Raw genomic sequence first — 23,068 nt, 5'->3', positions numbered from 1 at the left:
ACGAATGTAAGCCTCGGTGTATTTGTGTACTAAATATTTTATATATGCATCTTACACGATCTTTTAATAACAATACGTTTCCTTTCTTTTACTTGTTCGTGTATTCTGTGTAACGAAAAGAAAATCAGCTGGTCGCGCTTTGATGACGTCTGTGTAATGGCCGCTCTCACTGTGTAGTGCAGGGTTTATGAATTTCTCCGGTAGAGAAAAATACGAACCCCAGACAGATCGCTCATTGTTTGAACACAGTCACCCCAAGGAGAGAGACCGGGTGACTCCCTACACTGAGACCCTGTCTCCCGAGACTCTGTGGTTTGAAAGGTGACCGAATGTGTTTTAATACGCGATGTCCGTGTGTTGTGCAGGAGGGAGCGCTTTATTGTTGCATGAGATTTTAGCCAGTGTGCATCGAGGAAACGCCGTGCAACACAGGAACTTGCGAATTTAGGCTCAGAAAGTAACGTGTGCGTGTTGTTTAAGCTGAGGTCTCGGCGTTTAAGTGGCGCGGTCGTTCGGAAAATGTCGGAAATTGTGTCGTTTTCTAGTGTGCGGGCAGGATTCGGGCCTGTTAGCCGCATCGCCATCAACGAGCTCTCCCGTTAAAGATAAAGCGGCTAGTAAGACATGTGTCGGCCTCCCTCTCATGAATCCGTTGCCTTAAATCTGAGAAGGTAAACAAGTTCCAGATGATTCAATGATTGGCCTTTGTGTGGTATGGAAGAGTTTGTTTATAAGTTTACGTTTTAAATGCGGTTAAGCTATTTTACGTTAGCAGGCTAATATAGGTGTTCTGGAAAAATTAATAGGGTTAATTAATTCGTTTTAATAGGGATTTTGTTTATCAAATAATACATTATATCAAATCACCAGTATATAGTTTTTACTTAAGTGCTATTGATATTAAAATCTTTATTGCCACAATTATAACTGTTAGCTTTGTGTAAGACTCCTTAAAATAAATAGTGACAAGCATGTTGAAAGTCAGGGTAATATTTGAGTTACCAAACGCAGTAAATGTATTTTCGGTAATTTTACAAAAAGTATGCAATTTTTAATAATTGAGCAATATTAGCACATTTAAAAGCTTAAAAATATGGGTAGTAACACTTTACAATAAGGTGTTATTTGTTAACATTAATGTGAAACACAAACGAGCAATGATCAACACATTTATTGCAGTTTTTATTAATCTGTTAATGTTAGTTAATAAAAATAGTCTTTCATTGTTAATGTTAATGGTGTGTTAACCAATGATTTAAAAGTACCGTTCAATCTTAGTTTAACTAATGTAGTTAATTCATTTTAACTAATGAACCTTATTGTAAAGTGTTACCCCATGAATAGTTGTCTTGTTTTGATTAGTTTTAAGCCAACCCTCAGAGGGTTCATGCATTAACCTGATTCTTGTTATCTTATACATATAGTTATCATTATTTACATAAGTTATATATCAATGCCAAATATATATTTACAAAATTTTTAGAAAGTGTTTCATGTACATTTTAATAATATAATTTTATAACCACATTTTAATGAGGAAAAATATTCTCATAAAACAAACTTTTGTTTTAGTGTATTTGTTATTAAATATTATTTAAAGCATTACATGTCAAGTAGTTAGTAGTGTTAGTGTTGCAAATAATGGATATTATTTTAGTAAGTGATTTTCTCTTCTAACTGTTTGGTCTGCTTCAGAGTTCTTGCTGATGGATACCCCTGAGAGCCCCACCCAGTCCCCACAATCTCCTGAGGAGGACGAGAAGGGTCTCTCCGACAACGAGCTGCTGGAGTCGCCCGAGTCACCAGCAGAAGTAGACAAGGGATTGTCAGACAGTGAGCTTTTAAACGATGACGCGAATGAAGTACAGGAGGTTGGAGGAGACTCAGACTTTGAGGATGTAGACAGGATAGCAGCTGGAAGAGAAGATCCTGAGGAGGTGTCAGACTTGGAAGACTACAAGTTAGACAGGGAGGAGAGAGAAGATGTCCACCAACAAGACATCGGTTTGACGGCCCGAGGAAGCAGACAGAATGCTAGCCAGTCTCCTAAGGAGGAAATCCTTGAGACGCCGAGATCACCTGATCCTGACTCGCCGGGGCCAGAACATGAGCGACCTTTCACCCCAGCAGAAGAAGAGCGAGACGAGGAGGATGAGCCAAACACCAAGTCTGGCCGTGCTGAGTTGGAGGATGAGGATGATGAGGAAGAAGAGAGGAGGCGGCGGAGGAGGGCAGCGATGGTAGTGAGTGATTTGAAGGATGAATCTTCCGTGTCCAGAGATCTGGATGAACATGAGCTAGATTATGACGAGGAGGTTCCGGAAGAGCCCAGTGCTGCTGCTCCTGAGGAAGACGAGGGAGAGAAGGGTCCTGTCGGGGATGATGGAGAAGATGAGGAAGAGGAGGATGAAGAGGAGGAAAAAAGACGGAAGAAAAAGGAAAGAAAACCAATTTTGCCCCCAGATAACAAAGACACACCGCTAAGAAAATCTGAGGACTCGAGGGAGGGAGGCAGGAGAGATTCGTTCCGTGATAAAAAGAAAGAGGAAGATGATGGAGAGATTGATGAAGGAGAGATAGATGTAAGTATGCTGAAATCATTTGTGATCAGCATGTTATAATAGGAGCTGTTCCATCTCGGTTCCACTTCAGTTTATCATTGCTTTTTAATTTTGTGTCTTTGTTTTTAATTTTCTGAAACCCAAGTCTGTTATGCTTTATGCAGAGATTTTTGTTATGACTGGTCCACAACAGTAGAGGGAGCACTTGAATGTTCTTTCAAAAATGTCTGAATTCAAAATGCTTTATTTCGTTAAAACTACAGTGAACACTGTAATGTAGTGAAATAACGTTAACGCTTTAAATACCCTTTTCTATTTAAAAACATTTTGGAGTGTAATTTTAACTTTCAACAAGTTCCCACAATCCTTCAGAAATCATTTTATTTTGATGAGTTGGTGCTCAAGTGAAATTTAAAAACACTTTTGCTGCTTTATATTTTTGTGGCCTTTTTCAAGATTTTTCTGATAAAGTTAGAACATTTTTTTACCTTTATTTGCCAACTTAATTTAATGTATCCTTGCAAAATAAAGTGTTAAAAATGCTTATTCACCCCAAGCTTTTACAGTAAACCACCTGTCTTTGGTGTAGTGAGAGTTTTTCAATAATTTTTTTATAGGATGATGATCTTGAGGAGGGGGAGGTGAAGGACCCCATGGACAGGAAGATCAGACCCCGACCCATCTGCAGGTTTTTTATGAAAGGTAGTTCTTTGTTCGTGTGATTTCCTGAATGTTTTAAATCTGCTAATACAGCTTTTCTGCATATCATATGGTGCGTTTACGTAGCCCAAGGCAATAATCTAACAATTCACCTGGATGATAAAATGCTTTGAAGTTTGATAAGCCTCACATTTAGTTTGTTGTTCAGCGTGTGCCTAAATTGCAACAGTAGGGGGAGCAATTGAACGCGGTTTCTTTTCTATGAGCGTGTTTGTTTTCAGAGCGCACATTCCAGTGGATTGTTCTGATGTTGATGCTGTGTCATTATTTACAACTTTTTAACTTCTCAGTATATCTTTAAGTATCGCAATGGTTTCTGTCTGGTCTCCTGCAGGTAACTGCACATGGGGCATGATCTGTAGGTTCATCCATCCAGGAGTCAATGATAAAGGCAACTACTCCCTCATCTCCAAGCCAGATCCTTTCTCTCCTAATGGAGCACCTCCTGGAGGTGGTGGAGGAGGAGGAGGAGGAGGAGGAGGAGGAGGAGGTGGACCTCACCCCCTCATGCCTGCTAACCCCTGGGTATGCATCTTTTGTGATTTATCTTCAACTTTTTTTTTTCCCTTCCTAATTTAAAGGCTAAAATTTCAGTTTAACATTTGAATCCTGTCTTTCTTCCAGGGAGCACCTGCTGTAGAAGAGTTGCCGCCTCCTCCACCTCCTCTAGATCCTCCGGTGGAGAGCGCCTGGGAAAGAGGCCTTAGACATGCCAAAGAGGTACGGTGATCACCACCATACCCGTGTAAAAAAAATTTTTTTGCACGAACAATTTAGTATTGTTATACTCTATGGGTTTTTTTGAGGGGAACTCATCCATTCAAATGAGTCATTTGAAAAAACTACTAACTACTTATTTGGCATGTAATGCTTTAATTAACTAAATAATATTTAATAACAAATACACTAAAACACAACATTTACCATTATAAGAATTTTTTTTCTGTTAAAATGTGGTTATAAAATTATATTTTTTAAATGTACTAAATGTGTCCTATTGTTTATTTTTTTTTCTGATTAACAAAAAAAGTCAACTTTGTAACTAAGACAAAATGTTACGCTTATTTTCATACTCGTGCTATTCTAAATATGATGCTTTATTGTGGGGAGGATGTGTTAGGCTGGAAAGGTTACAGGTTAAACTGAATGACTGAATGCCTCGATCCAACTCGTTTCAACGAAAAAATTTTTTCCCTTAGGTGTTGAAGAAAGCCACCATCCGTAAAGAGCAGGAACCAGACTTTGAAGAAAAACGTTTCACCGTAACCATAGGTGAAGATGACCGTGACTTTGACAAAGAAAATGACTTCTTCAGGGAACGTGGCTATCGTATCACCAGAGAAATCAGAGATGCTGGGTACGAGACTATGACTTATCAGGAGCTTAATCAGAGAGTGATCTCTTTCATTTGTTAGCTTTTTTTCTGCTGATTCATAAGTTTACATTCCTTAAAGGTAATTGTCATTCATCTAAAACTTTTTTTAGGAGCATTTTGATCATTCTTATGCACATTAGTTTCCATGACATAGTTATGTTTTTGACTTCTATGAATTTTTGTTCTTGGAAACAATGTAGTCGTCACGCTGCAGGACCATTTAAAATCAATCCATCAATCATTTTTATTTATATAGCGCTTTTAACAACACAGGTTGCATCAAAGCACTAAATGGCAAAAAGGTGGTTAAAGCGTGAGGGAAAAAATGTGCAAAATGTTGACTCATTGCAGCACCCAAAATATGCATTGTTATATATTGATTAATGTAAATTTTGACCACAATTATTGTTTATTAAAAGAGATGGACATAAGTTCTGACCCATACTATAATGTTTTTCTTTTCTCTTTCTGCATTGTAGTGATATTGAGTTCAGAGATCCAAGTTATGCGTGAGTGTCATAAATCAGCCGACCCCCAAAATTCACACATTAATCTGCACCGAAATGTATTGTTCTTCCCAACTGTATATTTATAACAACTGTTTCTGTGGTAGTGATCCGTATGGCGACCCATACTATGATTATGAAATGGAAGCTTTTTGGCGAGGAGGCCAGTATGAAAATTTCCGAGTGCAGTACACTGAGACCCCACTGCCGTACTACCCTGTGAGTGTACAGCTATTTTACCGTTTTGTTCACCATTATGTTTTCAGAAGAGCTTTTAATAAAAAACTAAAGTGTAAAATTACTGATACAGACTTTTAAGTGCACATGATGTGTACACCGAATCGAAACAGGAATTACTAAAATATGTTTATTGCACAAAAATAGCTAATGGTTCAGTGTTCAGTATTCCTGAGAGACTTGTGCATGTGTTTGTACTGTTGAACAACAGAGATTTGTTTTTCGTTTGCATCAGGACCGAGAGCGAGAACGAGATCCACGCGAGCGCCACCGCGAGAGGGAGCGAGAGCGTGAGAGAGACCACCGTGAGCGGGAGCGCAGACAGAGAGAGCGAGAAAGAGAGAGAGAGCGGGAACGGGAAAAGGAGAGCCGGCGCCGGAAAGAGGAATGGGAGAGAGATCGTCTGAAACGAGATGAAAAGGAGGGACGCCCTAGAGAGCGACCTCCTAGAGAGCCCCGGGAGAAGAAGGATGAGAAGGAGAAACCTCTCAAACCACGTTCACCCACGAACATGCCACCCAGGTGGGTTTAAAGCTTCCCGTTTAACACTAGCCTCAGTCTTAGAGGCACAGAGGTCACAGGCCGTCTGATATCTATTGCACAGTAAAATCTGGTCAACTATGGCAGTTCTAATTTTAATGCCCAGCTTCTACGCAGTTTTTGGGATGTTTAGGTTTAGGTAAGACATTTTTATTTGAAGTCTGCTCAGATGAGTAGGCTGTGCTAGTCGTGAAGTTTACAATTCAGTTGCTGCTTAATTTAGGATAGAAATTTTCACCACAAAATCTACATGCATTTCCACTAATTATTTCTGTGTTGTCTGTGCAGTCATTTACAGAGACTGCTAATGTTCAAGTGATTTCAATTCCCCTTTGTTGCATGCCGCTCTGTTTTTGTCATAGGATCAGATTCAGACTAAAGAGCCAAGTATGCTTAGCTTTTTAAGTAGGGGTCCGCAATATAATTTTTTTTTCACGATTTTTTTATCACAGTTCTTTGTCATGTTTTTTCTTTTTTATATGTTGTTTGAGCATTAAAGCCATACTCATTTCCCTATTATAAAGACAAATGCTTCCAGGGTAACAAAAACCCCAAAAAATAATGGCGGATTTTTAGTGCATTTTAGGAAATGAGAACAAAGATTTGATTTTAGACATGACCAAATCTAAACACAAACCTTGTGCGTTTTTACAGTATTGGCACAAAAGATGTTCAGTAATCTGGTGCTGCAACATTGTACTTTTGGGATTGCAAATAAGTGCTATGTCCCTTGAGAGTAACTGTACCGCCGAGTAAACGCTGCTGTGTCTATTCGTTGCGTTGTACAGTATATTGGCCTATCGTGCCAGAACTGCATCTGATAAAATATGTGCTTAAGTACGGTTCTACAATATTTCTATCACCCGTGATCAAAAATCGTCATATCACACGCCCCTACTAGTCTGTTTGAGTTGTACTCAAATGCAGACGGTTGATTAGAAAACTTAATCTTTGTCCAGTGTCTGCTCTATTGTCTTTGTACACTTTAAAACTAATTTTGCTGCTATCTCATAGCCCTCTCACACAACCGTTTATTAAAGTCTGTTGTTGCTGCAGTCTCCGCTGTTTTATTGTTTTTGTTGCCGCACCATCTCTGTAGTTTAGTTTTTGTCTGTGAAAAATCAGCCCGGGCCAGTTTTGCCAGCTTGTCAAACAATTGGTTAGCGCAAAACCAAGTTAATGCGCAAGTGCAACCTCCGAGTGTGTGAAGTATGGCCAAATTTAATTCAAGTTCAAATCGAATTTTGAGGTTAAAGTTTTTTTTTTCTAGCTGCTGTAGTTATTTTAGCTGTATATTGATATAAAATGGTGTTGTCAAACGATTATCATATGTTTACATAATATATGGATTTGTACTGTGTGTATTTTTGAGGTGTGTGTGTGTGTATACAAACATGTATATATTTTAAAAAAAAAGTTGTTTATTTAATAAATGCATTTATATATGATATCATTTTTGAATGTAAATATACATGAAAGTGTAAATACACACACGTCAAGTATGCAAACAGAAACTTTTATTTTGGATGCAATTAATTTTTTGACTGTATAATGTTCTTTTGGGGAAAGCACTGCAGGGTGACTGTTCTTGCGTTAACACACTTCAATTAGCACTCTTCAAGTTGCAAATATATCGCTCATTTTGAATCTTTCGGCATTTTGGTCTTTCCTGACATTATCACAATAGTCTTGCTAGCACTATTTCCCTTTAACAGCAACTTCATTGCTGTATTCATATGCATATCCAATGTCTCAGATTGCATATTTGATTATGGTTACTGTATGGGAAATTTCCAGGAGGATTGTATCTCATGGCCACACCAGTGCTGCGCTTTTGACACTCTGTCATATCAGCTCTCTTTTTTCCTAGATAAAAAAAAAAAAAAAAAAAAAGAGAGATTCGCATCTCATTAAGCCAGTGGACAAATTTCCGGCTTACTTTGAGTAAATGACTTGTGTTCTCAGAACTCCACAAAAGGAGATAGTGAATATGTCCCTTGATACTTGAATGAAGTCATTTACCAGGCAGTGTAGGGAGAGCTTCACACCTATGTGATTTGATTTCAAAGAACGCTGTTGCGTCTCAAATTTCTTTGTCATATAACCAATTTCATGTGAACAGTTAGGTCAGCTTGAAACCTGTAAAAATGCACTGTCATACTTTTTGGCCTTGTGACTGATCTATAAACAGAGTTTCAGTTCCAATGAGCACTTCTGATGTGGTTAGTAGTGCTTCGTGTTTCATTGACAGTGCTGGATACTCAATAGAGCATTGTTTTTTGGATCCTGTCTTCTTATGGGTAATAATGCTACCTTAGGACCACATACATTCAATAAAATCATGTAGCAAATTACATAACTTCACTTTAAACTGAACGTATCTGGTGTGAGACCACTTTCGTGTTTACTACCGGTCAGAAGTTTGAAATAATGAAAATCTTATGTTTACAAAAGCAAAAATGTGTTTTATTTTAAATCATAATGATATTTCAGAACTTTTCTGTTTTCATGTAATTTATTTCTGTGGTGGGGAAAAAAAAACAGCTGTAAAGTTTTTGTTATTGGAGAATGTTACTTGTTCTCAGTGGCATGGATTAGTACAGTGTTTGACAACCCACCAGTTGAGAGACCATTCTGAGAGGGCCAAAGAGACACGAACAACGAAAAACGTAATTTTTAATGATTTTCTGATGCGAGACTTTAATTTTAAAAGCTTGTCAGATGTGGTTTAAAGAATACCTGATCTGTGGTCAGATGAGATCACGGGCTTAATTATATTGTTACTTTTGTAACTTATCAGGATTTTACAGCCTACCCTGTCCTGCCAGATATTACTCTTCTAGAGCATGCGGGGACTAAGCACAGCGGTGTATAAAAACTACAAGCATGCAATGCATGAAATAAGTGCAATACTAATAAATCACATAACTGGTAGCTACTGCGTGTGTTAGCAGGGCAGGATTTGCATGAACGTGTGATATTCATTCTATTTAGGGGCAGTTTCCATGTTTCATTAACAGTTACACATATTAGTATTTGCCATGATAACTTTTGTTTCATAACCCAGAATAGCCTTACCTTAGTAGGCTGTTTATGCACACCCATATATAATGCATGTATTACACACACAAATGCACGCACAAATAGTGGGTAGCAGCTTGAAAACCATGGAAACACGCGTGTCCCAACCAGTTCAGAACCACTGGATTAGGGTATATTATATTTTATTTTGTGTGTAATTGCGCAACATGCACCAATTGTCAGAATTTTTTTTTTTGCAACCAGAAAATGTTGCATGATTTTGGAATTACTACATTAGCTTTGCATTACCTGCGTCACAGGTGAAAGTTTGATTCTTGTGCTACCCATTGAAAGAAGTTGACATAATTGTTTCAGAACACTTGATTATAATAGAAGTCACGTGTTCGAGAAACAAGGGAATTTTTCGACTTGGCAAAGGCACACAGGAAGGAAATCATTAAAGCATAGCATGAACCATTTTTCAGGTGTGGTGAGCACAAGTGTGTGAGCTTAGATCAATGCTGTAGGCTTACAAACAACTCCCTGTGACGTTGAGAGGTGTGTGTTGGGTCATCGCTTTGATGTTTAAGATTTAGTCTGATTCGTTTAAGGAAATTGACATTTGAAATGGTAATAATGGAATTACAATGGTATTTCATAACTTTGTCTATGGCTGAAACTGACAAAATCAAGCTTGTTCGACATTTAATTTTCTCATTTATGCATTTTGTGAATAATTGTGAATAATGTGAACAACTTGTGAATAATGTTTTGTAATGTGCTGTGCATTTATATTTATGTGACGATTACACATGATATACTAGAATCTTTCTATAAAATCTATCGATCAGTCTATAATAGGGGTGTAACATTATACAAATATGATTGTTCCGGTAAGTATCTTGGTCATGGTTCAGTACGATTTCGATATAGTGGGTGTGGGGTTGCTCTTTGCTTAAATACATTTATTGTTGTAGTTAGATTTTTATCACTAAGAAAATTTTAATTATAACTATGTTGTAATTATATCTCAGCTTAATGCTTAAAATTATAGGGAGCATAACATTTCTAGGTTTTGTTCACACGCTGGCTGTTATAGCATTTTTCATATCGGATCAATTTAAACATACATTAACTAAGACTAACAGGTTTGGTAAATTTGGTGTAATATGGTATATTTTGCTAAATGCTCCTCTAGTAATTTCTCTAGTGACGTAACGAGCTGTGGACACTGTTGACTTGCTGAGGTAAAAAAATGGCTGCATTTTATTGGCACGCTGTTTTGTTTATATCTTTCCGTGGTTGAAACAATGAGCAATTACATGAGCCATGAAATGTTAAGTCAGGTTAATTAACATTAAAAAGATTAGTACAGAGGAAGTAATGACTGAGTTCACTCGCACGCCTCTCTGCACAATTCTGCTGCACGTCATGATTCAGACTCGGCCATGACGGGCCACAAACGTTTCTGAGCCATCCTAGAAGCTGCTTCCAAAGGTGTTTATACAGCGATGACTTAAATTTTAACTGAAAACCCCATTTTATATATATAAATATATCTCAGTGATATTGATCTTATACTCGTATACAACAGTAAGAAATAAGTTAATATTAGAATACTCTCTGTGATTTTAAATACTGTCTTTACAATGCTCTCTGTTTTGCCAGCGAGAAAATAAAGGTAAAGCAGAACTGTTTGTAGCCGAGGAACACAGCTGTATTTTCTTCATTTTCGAACAAATTAGGTGAAACTTTAAACCTTTGGCCATAGATACAGTGAATGACATCAAAGTACAGTGAAAGCGATTCAAAAGCATGCAGAATCATCTGCTCTAATAACTTTCGCAGTACTTTGATGTCACACACCGATCGATCTGATGGTGATGATCCGTTTAAAGTTGGAACAAGCCTAATGAGTCAATGGACCATTCCTAAAGAACCATTTAGTTTACTCCTGAATGAATCAGCCATTTGAACGAATCAAATAAATGACTCTGTGTCTTAACCATTTACCTTCACCTACTGGCAATTTTAGATTATTATTTAGTATAATTTCATAAAAAAAAATAATTTCACAATTATATGAAAACATTTTAACAAACTAATCATTTTAAATGATTTTCATTTTAATGGATATATTTCATGAAATACTAATTAAGTCACATACCAATGTCTTCTGAAAAAAAAACAAAAACGATGACATTCTTTGGCAGAGGAAATAAATTAAGGTTAAATATACTTCAACTATACATTATTCTTGTCCCTGAGCATAAACCTTCAGTTAATGCATTGTCACAGTATTAATTTTGTAATTGTTTTTTCATAAAACCGTTTTGTTTAATCCCCCAAAATATTTAAATTGCCCTTCATAATTTGATTTTAAACTGCAATGGTTGGAGTTGTTTTTTTTGTTGTTGTTTTTTAAATGGAAATGTATTTTTATGGAATTAGGATTGTCCAAAGATGTGGAGAGTCCAGAAGAGGAATTGATCCTGGTTCTCTTTTCTCATTGTGTCTTTGTCTAGTATATTCCTCTGTGTTGCCCCATTTATTGTTATGTATTGCTCTTTTGTTCTTCTTCTCCTTAATTTGTATTATTCAGTTGCCTGTGATATTCCAGACTTCTATAATGTCAGGGCATTTTGAAACATTAGTTGAACTGTCAGATGTCATGCCCTGTGTGTTTGCTGATCTAGCAGTTATTCTGTGGTTTTCACCACTGTGTATTGTATGCCAAGTCAAGAAAATTTAAAACAAACGTTTTATTTTCCATTTATAGCACAGTATAGTACAATAGGCAAGTATGCCACAAAACAGGTTATACCCCATTTATTGTTTGTCAGTTTATGACTGGCGGCTCTTGCAATACTGGAAGTGTGCTTTAAACGTCAGGTTTTATGTTGACGTAGGTTTCATCATTGTACGTCACAAAGGTGATACATTCAGAGAAATTATGAAATGACAGGTATTTTGATTTCAGTTTGTTCTTCGTAAACAAGAGTCACGTCAGAAAGGGTTTGTCTGTATAGAAATAGCTGAAACGTGTCCATTTTAAAAAAGCAAATTGCTATTTCAATCGGTCATATTTCACAAAGCCTGCGTGATCTTCCGAGAAGCTTTGTTACAACCTGTTTTTCCTCAAGGCTTTCTTCCTGTCTGAGTCTGATTTTAGCACAGCTTACCTTTATAGCCTGCTCACGTACTGTAGGTGTGTCTAAAAGTTACATCATGTCTAAATGTCTTCCAGGAGTCGAGTTACACCCCATGCCCATTCCTTTAATAAGGAAAACAATGCAATGACTTCAGTGTTAAACTTTCTTGATTTGCTTTCTGATATGTTCTGCAGAGCTCAGATGCCATGATTACAGATGATTGAATTATTCTGCAAACATGAAGCAATGCACTCAGTTTTTTTTTAGCCCATGAATACTTTCTTGGAATGAATGTCAATGTCGCATTCATTTTTAAAGCTTACAGATTTAAAGCTTACAGATTCATTTATGAATTAATGGGTTATTCGTTGATGCAGGGATCATTCTGTATCAGTCAGTGTGCAATTCATAAAAATGTTATTGCAGTGTATACACTGTAGATAAGCGATTCTGTGATATGACGCAGCTCCTAACCTCTGTTAGCCCTGGTTTGACCTGGAGCACCTCTAAGGAACATTCTGATTCAGCTCAAGATTGATATGTATCGTACTCGCACTGTGAAAAATGAAAACAAGGATATCCCCTCACACGAACAAGGTTAAAAGTATGGTGTCTTCCTGTTGGCAGCATGCTGGTTTTGATGAGATAAACACCTGAGCTATTTGCCCTATGGAGGGCTGATGAAATATGTACATCTTTACCTGAGTGCTTACATATTTAGAATTATGAATATTTTGGAGATGTAATTTTTGTCCCGATAATGCATTTAAAGAATTAATACATTTAGTAAAAAAAAAAGTAGTCATTTATGCAGCAATAAATTGATCACATTTAACAGTAAATGCATTTATAATTTAACCAGATTTGCTTCTAATAAATGCTGTTCCTTTGAACTTTTGACAAATGCATGAAGCATGTGTAAAATTAAGAAATGAATAACGTTATTTAAATTTTTTTTGTAAAGAAAAAAACACTTATTCAGCATTAAATTTAACAGTAAAAACAACATGTAAATTTATAATGTAAAAGATTTATATAAAATGCTTTTGTTTTTTTTTACTTTATTGTACAATTATTTCTGGCAAAAGCAGTAGTAGTAGTAAATGTTTACTGAGCACCAAATCAAGGCTGAGATAAAATTTTTGTAATAATATTTTACTATTATTTTTTTTATTTTTACTATTTTTGTGTATTTAATCAAATAAATTTAGCCTTGGTGCAAAACTCTTACTGCTTCAAACTTAATAGTGAAAGTAATAGTGTGTACAGTAATTTTAACAAACTGCTAGATCACTTTTGTAATCGGATCTTCACACAGTTAACATTTGAAACTGGATATTCAGGTATGACTAATTAAAAAAAAAAATCTGTTACATGTATTTTTTTATACTTTTTTTTTCATTTGGGGATTTGCCTTGTTACTGCTTTGTATAATAATTTCTCTTCACGGAACGATTTGCTTCCTTTTTTCCGTACAAACAGGAAATTAAAGGTGAGCTCGGATTCCACTTCTAAAAATAGCTTATAGCTGTCTGTACTATTTTTAGGTACACTGCAATACTTGCCTCAGATTTGTTTACTCTCTGACATCACCTAAAGGACATTCCAGGTCCCAGGCTTGATCATGTTACTCATTAGAAGACATACTTTGGTGTACATGCGGAATGCTCTGAGTTTAACTAATAGCATAATGTGATAATCTTTAATTAACCCAAGGATTAATAAGCAACTTTTTCAAAAACTCCCAAACTTGAACTTTTGTTCGAACAGCTTTGCTAAATTAGTCAAGGAATATCCAGAGAAATTAAACTGTATGTGACTACCGGAGAGCCGGCTGGTCAGGCGATATGACCACCAAAGTCCGCACACTGCATTTAATGGATTAAAAGTCAGTGAGAAACTTTAGCCCAGCTAAAGCCATGCACATATCCACAAAATTGAACATACGCTTGGAATATTGGACAGCCAGCAATAGCGAAGAATATTAAGACATTATTTTGAAATATTATTAACGGTTCTCAATACTTGCTTGAACTAAAGCACAGGGGAAATCTAGGGCACTTCTAAGGGAAACAAGCATGAACAGAGATTATAAACGTGATACCTAGTTGCCGGGAAAACAACCGTTTACTTTGCCTGTCAAACAGGAATTGTGTGGGAACATGAGGCAGTTTCTCCATTTCATTCACATTACCCGTGTTTTCTGGTGTTTTGTTTGAATGCTAGCCAACTGCTTCAGTGTTATTTAATTACTAAACAAAGAGCACTAGATTTTATAGCACAAATAAAGTGGGCTAAAGACAACAATAATGGTAGTTTAGTAATTCAGCGTAAAGCTAATAAATATATTTGAACTAGCTGAATCAGTTTTTCAAGTTTATGCAAGATCTGCTTTGTGGGAAAGTCGTGCATTATTATGGGTACAAAGACATGCATATAACAGGGCTCATTTAAACAAATAAAAAGACATTTGACACTGCTTATGAGAAGTTTGTTGGCCGCTTTAGCTTCCTGATTAACAGTTGGGTGACATCCAAAGTCAGTGAAGAGGATATAGTCTGTTGCCTCCATATAAAATGGCTTTGATACACTAGTTTACAGTCATTTCATGTTAAATAATAGATTTTTAAGTGTTTTTTATGTGTTTAGCAACTTCCTGTGAACGTAAACATTTCACTTACACGTGGCATTTAATTTTAATATTGCTTCATATTGTTACCTAATGGTGATTTGATAATGTCAGTTGGCATGCATATTTTTGGGGATTTTCTATTGTTTTTCAGGAAATGAAGAGGTATGTTCATGTTTAAGGAAGACTTGTACTCCTGTCTAGGTGAAATGACGACAAATCTATGACTTTACCTTGTCTTTGACAGAGAATGTGGAAATTCTACCTGCTAATTGTAAACATTTCACTTTCATTAAGTTAACTTATATAAAAACTCTCTAAAGGAAAGAGGTCATTGAGATGTTTGTCACAGTAGGAAAGTCACTCTGTAGGTGCATTATTTTTATTTTTTTCTAAATCCCCTTGTTTTTCTTTTTAGAGGGCCAATGGAGCCACCACCTAAAAAGGAGATGGTCCCGCTGCCCAAGAGGCCAGATGAATGGAAAGACCCCTGGCGCAGGTCTAAATCCCCTAGAAGACGACCTGGTCTCATGGGCTCACCTCCACGTGGTCGTAGGCGACACAGACCCTCTGGATCTTCAGTTTCCCTTTCCAATTCGTCTAGGTAGGGCATCATGAAAAACCCCCAATGTCATTCCAAGCCTATTGACTTTCGTTATATGGATGGGCAAAATCAGTTGAAACTTTTTTTACTTTCCAAAACAATAATAAGTATGAAGAAACACAGGTTTGGAATCACAGAAGTATGAGAATCAATAAATCAATTAAAAGTTTTGGTCTGAACTATTCCTCCAAGCTAAGCCGTGATGCTTTATTTATAATTTTTTTCAAATTTTCAGGTCTTCGTCCCGATCCTCATCATTTACGGGTTCTGGCTCTTCCCATTCCCGATCTCGTTCTTCTTCAATGAGTTCCTATTCAAGTCACTCTTCTCAGCACAGCTCTTTCAGTGGAAGTCGCTCTAGGTAAGATACCACAGTCAATAATAATATCTTGATTTGCCATGCTAATTTGCTGTAATGACTTCCAGAGCGTTCAGTATACCACATTTATAATTAACTGTTTTTTATTGTGACTGTGATTGCTAAGAACTTTAATTTCCATTTTCTAGATCGCGATCCTTTTCTTCCTCGCCCTCCCCTACCCCTTCAGCACAAAGAAACACTAATAAGAACAAAGCTGAGCAGCCTCCTGGGGCATTGAAAGGGTAAATATACACACTCATGCTCTCAAAACATATTTTTTTTGTACACTACGGTTATGGAATTAGCATATTAGAATAATATTTGAAGGGTCGTGTGACTGCCAACAACTGCATTAACTCCCTAAAAAATATGGGTAGTGACAATTGCATTTACTGAAATTCTATAAAGTGTGTACAGAGCCGAACTGAGCAGCTAATAGTTAATGACGTATTTTGAACACTCATCAGAAATGTCTTCATCTGTATGTGGGATGCAAGGAAAAGTGAAAGAAGTCTTAATCTTAGCACATTATGAAATTGGGCTAATTGTGTTTGAGCCCTGTGGTATTGTCAACATTGCCAGATCTTGATAGAGGAAAAAAAACAAGAACAAGCACAAAAACACTAAAACACCCAAATGCTTTGCTTTATAACACAAAAAAATCATATATGCATATATCTGCAACAGACCACTTTTATTTACTCTATAAATTGTTTATCTCTATAAACCAAGACAACACAACATGCCTTAAAGCACTCTTAAAAATGAGGACATGGCAACATTGCAAGTCAGCATTTGCTCAAGCAGCCCTCCGTCCTTAAGACATCAAAATAGAAAAACTGTTATTTAAAATACAAAATATTTCAAAATATATCATTTTCATTTTTACTGTGTTTTTGGTCAAATAAATTAAAACTTGAGAGGGCCTGTTTACACTTGTTTTAAGTAATCAGATATCCACTTAAATGGTTCAATTTACACTTGGCCACAAAAATGTGTCTCTCTAAAACAGACTGAAATCCGATCTTCAATTCCCGCACTATATGTAAATTTAAGTACACGTCAACGAAAGCGACAGATATTTACTACATTTTAATCATCATGACCTAATTTCACGATCGAATAACACAATAAGAGAGAGCATGGCATTAGAACTGGTAAGATCATATAGACTCAACACTTTTAATGAAGATGATTTTAGTGTTTAGCGTTTGCAACTCATTTGCAGCAAAAGATGCTTATTTGCTGTGATGCGTGTAGCATTATTGCCATCCTATCTGACTATAACATGTCACAGCCTATACCGCTCTCACATGTTTATTATTTTAACATTTTGGAAGAAGTAAAATTTACATGTGTGGTTTCCACAAGCAGGTGCATTTACGCTTGTCCGGTTTAATCTGGAACGCGTCCTCAGACCACCTCCTGAAGTGGTTTGAGAGCTCGTATTTCATAGTTCGTGAAAGTACTTCGTAGTGTCCATATGATAACACAGCTTAAAGACGTCTTACAAAACTTTAAAAAACTATATCAACACAAGATGTAATGTTTTGCCTGTTTGTAGCTTTAGTTTTCAATACTGTATTCTCATTTACTCATGCATATTTTCATTCAGCCACCCGTTGAAGCCTGGTGTACTGCCCCCTCCTCGTAGGGAGAAAGGACCACCCAAAATGATGCCCAGCCCATCTTTGCCTGAACAGCCAGGGAAACCACCTAAACCAATCACGGAACCGGGAAAGCCCACCAACCCCCGTCCAGCTGGACGACCTCCTGGACCCAGAGAACCGAGAGAACCACCCAACATGAGAGAAGGACGCAAAAAAGAACGTCAACAGCACAACCCACCTCGCAGGTACAGCGCACGTTACATGTTTATTCTGACACTGACGCACATCATCACTCTTTGTTTGGTTGTTTCAGTCATTTGCATGGATCATTCACTCAAAAATGAAATTATTTACTCATGTCTTAGGACACTTTTCACATTTATTTCTTTTTTTAAATGCAAAGGGTTATTTTCCCTTCTTCACATGAGGTGTTGATGACTAATTTTGTCTAGTTTCAAAATGACAAACAGCTAAATTATAGTCTAGTAATAGTGGTCTTTTCAACCAGTCTGATGCCTTTTTGAAAATTTATATTTGTGATCCTGTTTCTGCTAGTGGCACTTTAAGTGAAGAAGAATAACTCAGAATGTTCCCTTTTTCCATAAATTCAGCTTTTGTTACACTAAACTACACTTTTTGATTTGTTGGGGGTTTTTTTATTCACTTTGTGTTGATATGTTATGCTGTAAAATATCACAGGGACTTTGAATGACATTAGGGTTTCTTGAAGGTTAAGGATTGCATCACCATTAGAGCTGGAGATTTTGTTTGTGGCCTAATCATGTTTTTTTTTTTTTTTTTTTTTTTTTTTTTTTTAATACCGTGTTTTGAGTGTATTTGCATATGAACCATTATCCAATGATCAGTGTTCTGTGTTTGTGCGAGTGTCTAGAAAGGCGCTTTTCAGCACAGGGAAGCAGCATGTGACAAAGTTCTGTGATCTATAGCAGTGAGAGTGAGGTTTCACTGTGGATGTGGAATACCCTGCGTGGGTGTTTAGGAAAATCTCCTGTCCCGCTTGTTCTAATGTTGTAAACAAAGAAGCTTTTGTAGACTTATCATAGTTGTCATACCTGTCATTATGTCATTGGCATTTGGCCAGCTGTTGTTCACATTTAGGAGCACATCTGATACAGACAGGTCTTTATATGTTTTATTTTAATATCAGTAAGCTAATATTTGTTTTTTGTTATTTATGTTTTGTAAGGCAGTGTGGCTGGTGCTTGCCCATGCAAAACTTTTAAGATTGCTGTGGTTAAGTATTAAGGGGTGGCGGTCGTTAAAAAGATTTTTCACCTTTTTGTCCACCATTCTAAAATGTTGAAAATAGGAAGAAATCACTTATCCCCATTATAAAGCTTCATTCATATCTGTTAAGGGCATACACCGAGAATTCAACAAAAATATTCTGCAGCCCCTCGGTTTGGATTTACATTTTTGTGCACGCTGTGAATGTGAGGATCGCATAGAAACTAGTTCTGTAATGTTGTATCAGCTCTATAAGACAATAGGGAAAAGAATAAACCATTTAAAAAAAAACACTGATAATTTCAGTTGGCGAGAATTTGGGTGTGTTCTTTGCCTGTAAGGTGTTCTGATTTTGTGATTGATTCCTAGTTGTCTTTACTTTCACTTCACTCAGCTGTCAAGGCATGTGATGTTTTGTTTTTTGGTTTGGAGAGTCTCACATTCACGAAGACTGCATTTATTTGATCAAATATAGAATACACATTTATTCATAAAAACTAATATTATTTTGATTACTAAACCATTTGTTTGAGTTATTTTGTTAAACATGATTTATTCCTGTGACAAGACATTTCTGTTGAAAACAGCTGCTCTACTTAATGTTTTTCTGGAAACAGTAATAATTTAAAAAAAAAAAATAGAATCAAATCAAAGAATAGAATCAAAGATTTCTTTGATAAATAGATTGATTAACAGAATAGAACTTATGTGAATTAGAAATTCACAACATACAAGTTTTACTTTTTAGAAAGGTTTTTAGTGACGTGCTGTAGGGAGTAGTCTCTGTAGATACATTTACATTATGAGAACTGGTTTCTGTTAAACTTTTAGATTGTAGTGTCCACAGTTGTTTTTGTCAAAGAGGAACATTGTGCTGTGACGCAGAAGTACATCAGGTTTGACACGGATGCTTTGTGTGTTCTTCCCTTTGCTTTGGATTTTTTAATTGCAGATTAGTAATGACTACAGAAATACGTTGTGGTCTGAATGAACCTTTTGAAGCTTCATTAATTGAGTTAACTGTTCATATGGATTGATTCAGTGAATGATACAATAGACAGAACCTACCCTATAATTTTGAAATGATTCATTAAAAGAATGAGTCCCAAAGAGTTGTTTATTTTTGTACTGCGCTAATTAGTGACACTAGTTTCATCTACAGTGTGTAAACCTTTTTTTTTTTCTATTTAATTTTCCCGGCAGGCGAACAGTGAGTGGCAGTGTAAGTGGGAGCAGTTATTCTGGCTCCAGCTCGCGTTCAAGATCCCGTTCCTCCTCCGCCTCACCCTCCCGGTCTCATTCCGGATCCCACAAATCAAGGTATGCGATGCGCAGAGACAGACAAATCAAAAAAACAAATCCATCTTTACCTAAACAAAAATTCTGTGCATTCATCATGATTGTCTGTGTGGTTTCACAGGTCTCTGTCGGTCAGTAGCGTGTCGTCTGTCTCGTCCGCCTCCTCAAGCAGTAGCTCAGTCAGGAGCGCCGACTCTGATGACATGTACGCTGACCTGGCCAGCCCAGTGTCCTCCGCCAGCTCCCGATCTCCCACTCCAGGCCATGCCCGCAAGGAAAGGGGCCCTCCGCGGGACAGGGCTCCCAACAAAGACAGAGGTACTGTGGCCTTGTTGCATAAGACGCCGACAGGGTGAAGTAAAAGTTCAACTAAACCATGAACTGAAATTTAAGCTTCTGTGAAATAAAATAGAAATTAGGTTAGAAAACTAACCTATATATAAATAAATCTAAACGGTAATATATAAAAACATCAAATGGAAGTTTTAAAATATATAACTATTAAGTATATAACTATTACTAAAATAACAGTGATGTTTTGTTTGGTGTGCCTTAAAGGTAAACCGCCAAAGAAAGACGAGCCTTTCAAAGATGAGCGAAAACGAGTGGACCCCTCCGGTCTCCCGCCCAAAACCACCTCTGGTATACCTAGATCTGGAAACAGGGGTCACCCCATGCACCCGCCTCCTATGGGTCCTCCGGGAGGATACGGCTCTCACAAGGACATCAAGCTCACTCTACTCAATAAGGTAAATGGGGAAGGTGTTGTTACGGTCATGTAGCTGCACAGAAGCGTACGATGGTTGAATTGACTTTTGTTTCTCTTTGGCCGGCAGCAAACGGACAGGGGCAATAGGAAAAGGTACTTTCCTGCTGATAAAGAGCGACCCCCTTCGCCTCTCAGCAAGAGGATAGCTCTTTCACCTGACAGAGGTAAACAACACTCCGCCACACATTAGAAAACCCCCTCCAAAAAATGATCGTGGTTTAGCTCTTTCTCAAAGAATGTCCGGAAGTTCAGTCAGATGTGCACCATCTTCTCAAGGTTTACTCTCTAATATCTCCGTAGGTCGTGACAGGAGGATACCTGGTCGACCCTCGCTGTCCCCCAGAATGGATCGGCCCAAAGGACAGGGTCCTCGGCCCATGCCACCACAAGGAGAAAGGTACCCACTGCCACTTTCTTTTCAGTCACACTTTCTGAATATCCCTTCAAATATGTGGTGATTTCCAGTAGTCAATTGATATGTTCAGACAGGGAAAAATATTTGAATTAATTTAAATTTGTTGCTTTGATTTGTTTGCGTGATAACTATTAATTGCCCTTTTAATATGGAGCTGTTTGTATAAATAAAGAGTTCTCACATTCTGTATGTTGAGTAGTGATTGTGAGTATTAAACTAGTTTTAAAATAAATCAAAAAAGTAAATAAAAATCCCCATGTTTGTTCAGCATTAGTTCCCTTTTTATGTGCATGGTAGATCAAGGTGTTTTATAAAAAAAGCTTTATCTTTGTGTGACTAAGACTAGAGATTTGAAAATATCCCATGTTTGAAAATCACTCGATTCCTTTTATTTTCTCTCTCTCTCTCTCTCTCTCTCTCTCTCTGTCTCTCTCTCTGTCTCCCTCTCCCTCCTTCCAGGAAGCGTCCTTTATCTCCAACACCCAAGTCTTCTGGGAAAGGTCCGGCGGCTGTGTCTGCAGGTAAACCACCTGCTCCCGGGGCTGGATCCGGTTCCGGCTCCGCTTCTAGTTCCGGATCGGGAAAGCCGAGCAGCACCCTTTCTCGTCGCGAGGAGCTGCTGAAACAGTTAAAGGCTGTCGAGGATGCTATAGCCCGCAAAAGGGCCAAAATCCCTGGGAAATAATAAAAACCCGGCTGCGGCATCATCCAACTTCTGGGACATCCGTTTTCTCGACGCCCAGTGTTTGCCAGAAATGGGAAATGGTCGCTGTTCTGAACTCTAAGGGCATGTGTGTCCTAGGGAAAGGAGACTGCCGTTACATTTCTGCTTGTTTTGCCCTCAGAGAGAGGTCGTCTAGATTTTATATTGATGTGATAAAGTTGAGAAGTGGCCCTGTTCACTTTTGTTTGTTTTTCACAGGAAGATGGAACCTTTACTGTAGTGTGTCTCAAAGATAAAACAAACTGTACATTCAGCACACATTTTTTGCTCTTCATCCTGCCACAATCACTTCTCTCTCATATTCTAGTTGCTTTATTCCCACTCCTGTTATTTTACGTGGTGCGTTGCGGTGTGACAGACGTATCGCTTGATCTGATTGGACCATCCTGGACGCATCTGTGGATTTGACGTTGGTCATGCTAAAAAACTCTGAAACTGCCTTTTCTAAACTCTACAGTTAAGAAAGTCCACCTTTAAGCTATGAACTTGTCTATCCACCACCACGTCTTTAGCTGTTTTTCACAACGTACAACTACAAAGTCAGGTGACGGAATACCTGTTGCTTAAAATGTATGATTCTAGAGAACCAATGACAGTGATGTGAAGTATTGCTTTTTTTTAAGATTCTGCATTGTTCCCCCTAGCTTTTCAAGTGAAAACCCGCATTTTATTTGTCCCTCATTTTAGTTGAAAGTGTGAGAGGCTGTAATGGGGACACCCGGAGATAAGGAATAATTCCGTCTTGCTTTTTGTGACAGAAAAAAAAAAAAGCTTCTAAATAAACTATTTTGATAAAGATAAATCTGTTGAGATGCTTCCTCTTTAATGGAAAGATTGCACGCGATGGAAGACCTTTTCCATTTGTGCGCATATGGTCTGATGCTCTACTTTGTTTCTCTGGAGCACTGCACTGGTTCGTGTGGGAATGTTTTATTGCTTAACCCTGTTTGCTTATCCATTATCCCTCTTCGAGTCAATACCTACAGCAAATTAGCGAGATCATTTATTGAAAGGGTTGGAACATTATTCATCTTCCCTTGCTTACTTTTATACGTCATAAATTGTAGGAGTTAAGTAATTTTGTATTCTACACCCACATTCTTTCTTAAGTCATTTTAAATGATTAAGCTGTCGTGATTTGTAGAGTTCGAGATTTTGTCGGTTTAGCTGAATATAACACAAACGACTGATGACTTCAAACTGTTGGGTCGTTGTATAAAAATTAAGTTTAGTATATATATATATATATATATATATATATATATATATATATATATATATATATATATATATATAT

At 37.3% G+C, this 23,068-nt stretch overlaps 1 protein-coding gene across 3 annotated transcripts; it reads left to right on the top strand.

The window, feature by feature from the left end:
- The first annotated feature begins 148 nt into the window (after nt 1–148).
- zc3h18 (zinc finger CCCH-type containing 18) lies at nt 149–22,573 on the top strand. Of its 3 annotated transcripts, none has more exons than XM_043264596.1 (19): nt 149–321; nt 1,696–2,582; nt 3,179–3,263; nt 3,616–3,806; nt 3,906–4,001; nt 4,481–4,638; nt 5,136–5,165; nt 5,270–5,381; nt 5,635–5,921; nt 15,160–15,345; nt 15,581–15,706; nt 15,853–15,948; nt 17,322–17,561; nt 19,768–19,884; nt 19,985–20,181; nt 20,422–20,612; nt 20,700–20,796; nt 20,933–21,029; nt 21,507–22,573. In XM_043264596.1, the coding sequence occupies exons 2-19, from the start codon at nt 1,707–1,709 to the stop codon at nt 21,730–21,732; spliced, it is 3,408 nt and encodes a 1,135-aa protein (XP_043120531.1). In that variant the 5' UTR covers nt 149–321; nt 1,696–1,706; the 3' UTR covers nt 21,733–22,573. The 3 variants fall into 3 exon arrangements, with proteins under 3 accessions (XP_043120531.1, XP_043120533.1, XP_043120534.1); XM_043264598.1 differs by lacking the exon at nt 149–321 and adding an exon at nt 336–671; XM_043264599.1 differs by lacking the exon at nt 149–321 and adding an exon at nt 336–712.
- Nucleotides 22,574–23,068: the final 495 nt, after the last annotated feature.

Source organism: Puntigrus tetrazona, chromosome 18, assembly GCF_018831695.1.
Source record: "Puntigrus tetrazona isolate hp1 chromosome 18, ASM1883169v1, whole genome shotgun sequence".
NCBI lineage: Eukaryota > Metazoa > Chordata > Actinopteri > Cypriniformes > Cyprinidae > Puntigrus > Puntigrus tetrazona.
The sequence above is the reverse complement of the archived record's forward strand: the minus strand, read 5'-3'. Positions and strand labels throughout refer to the sequence as shown.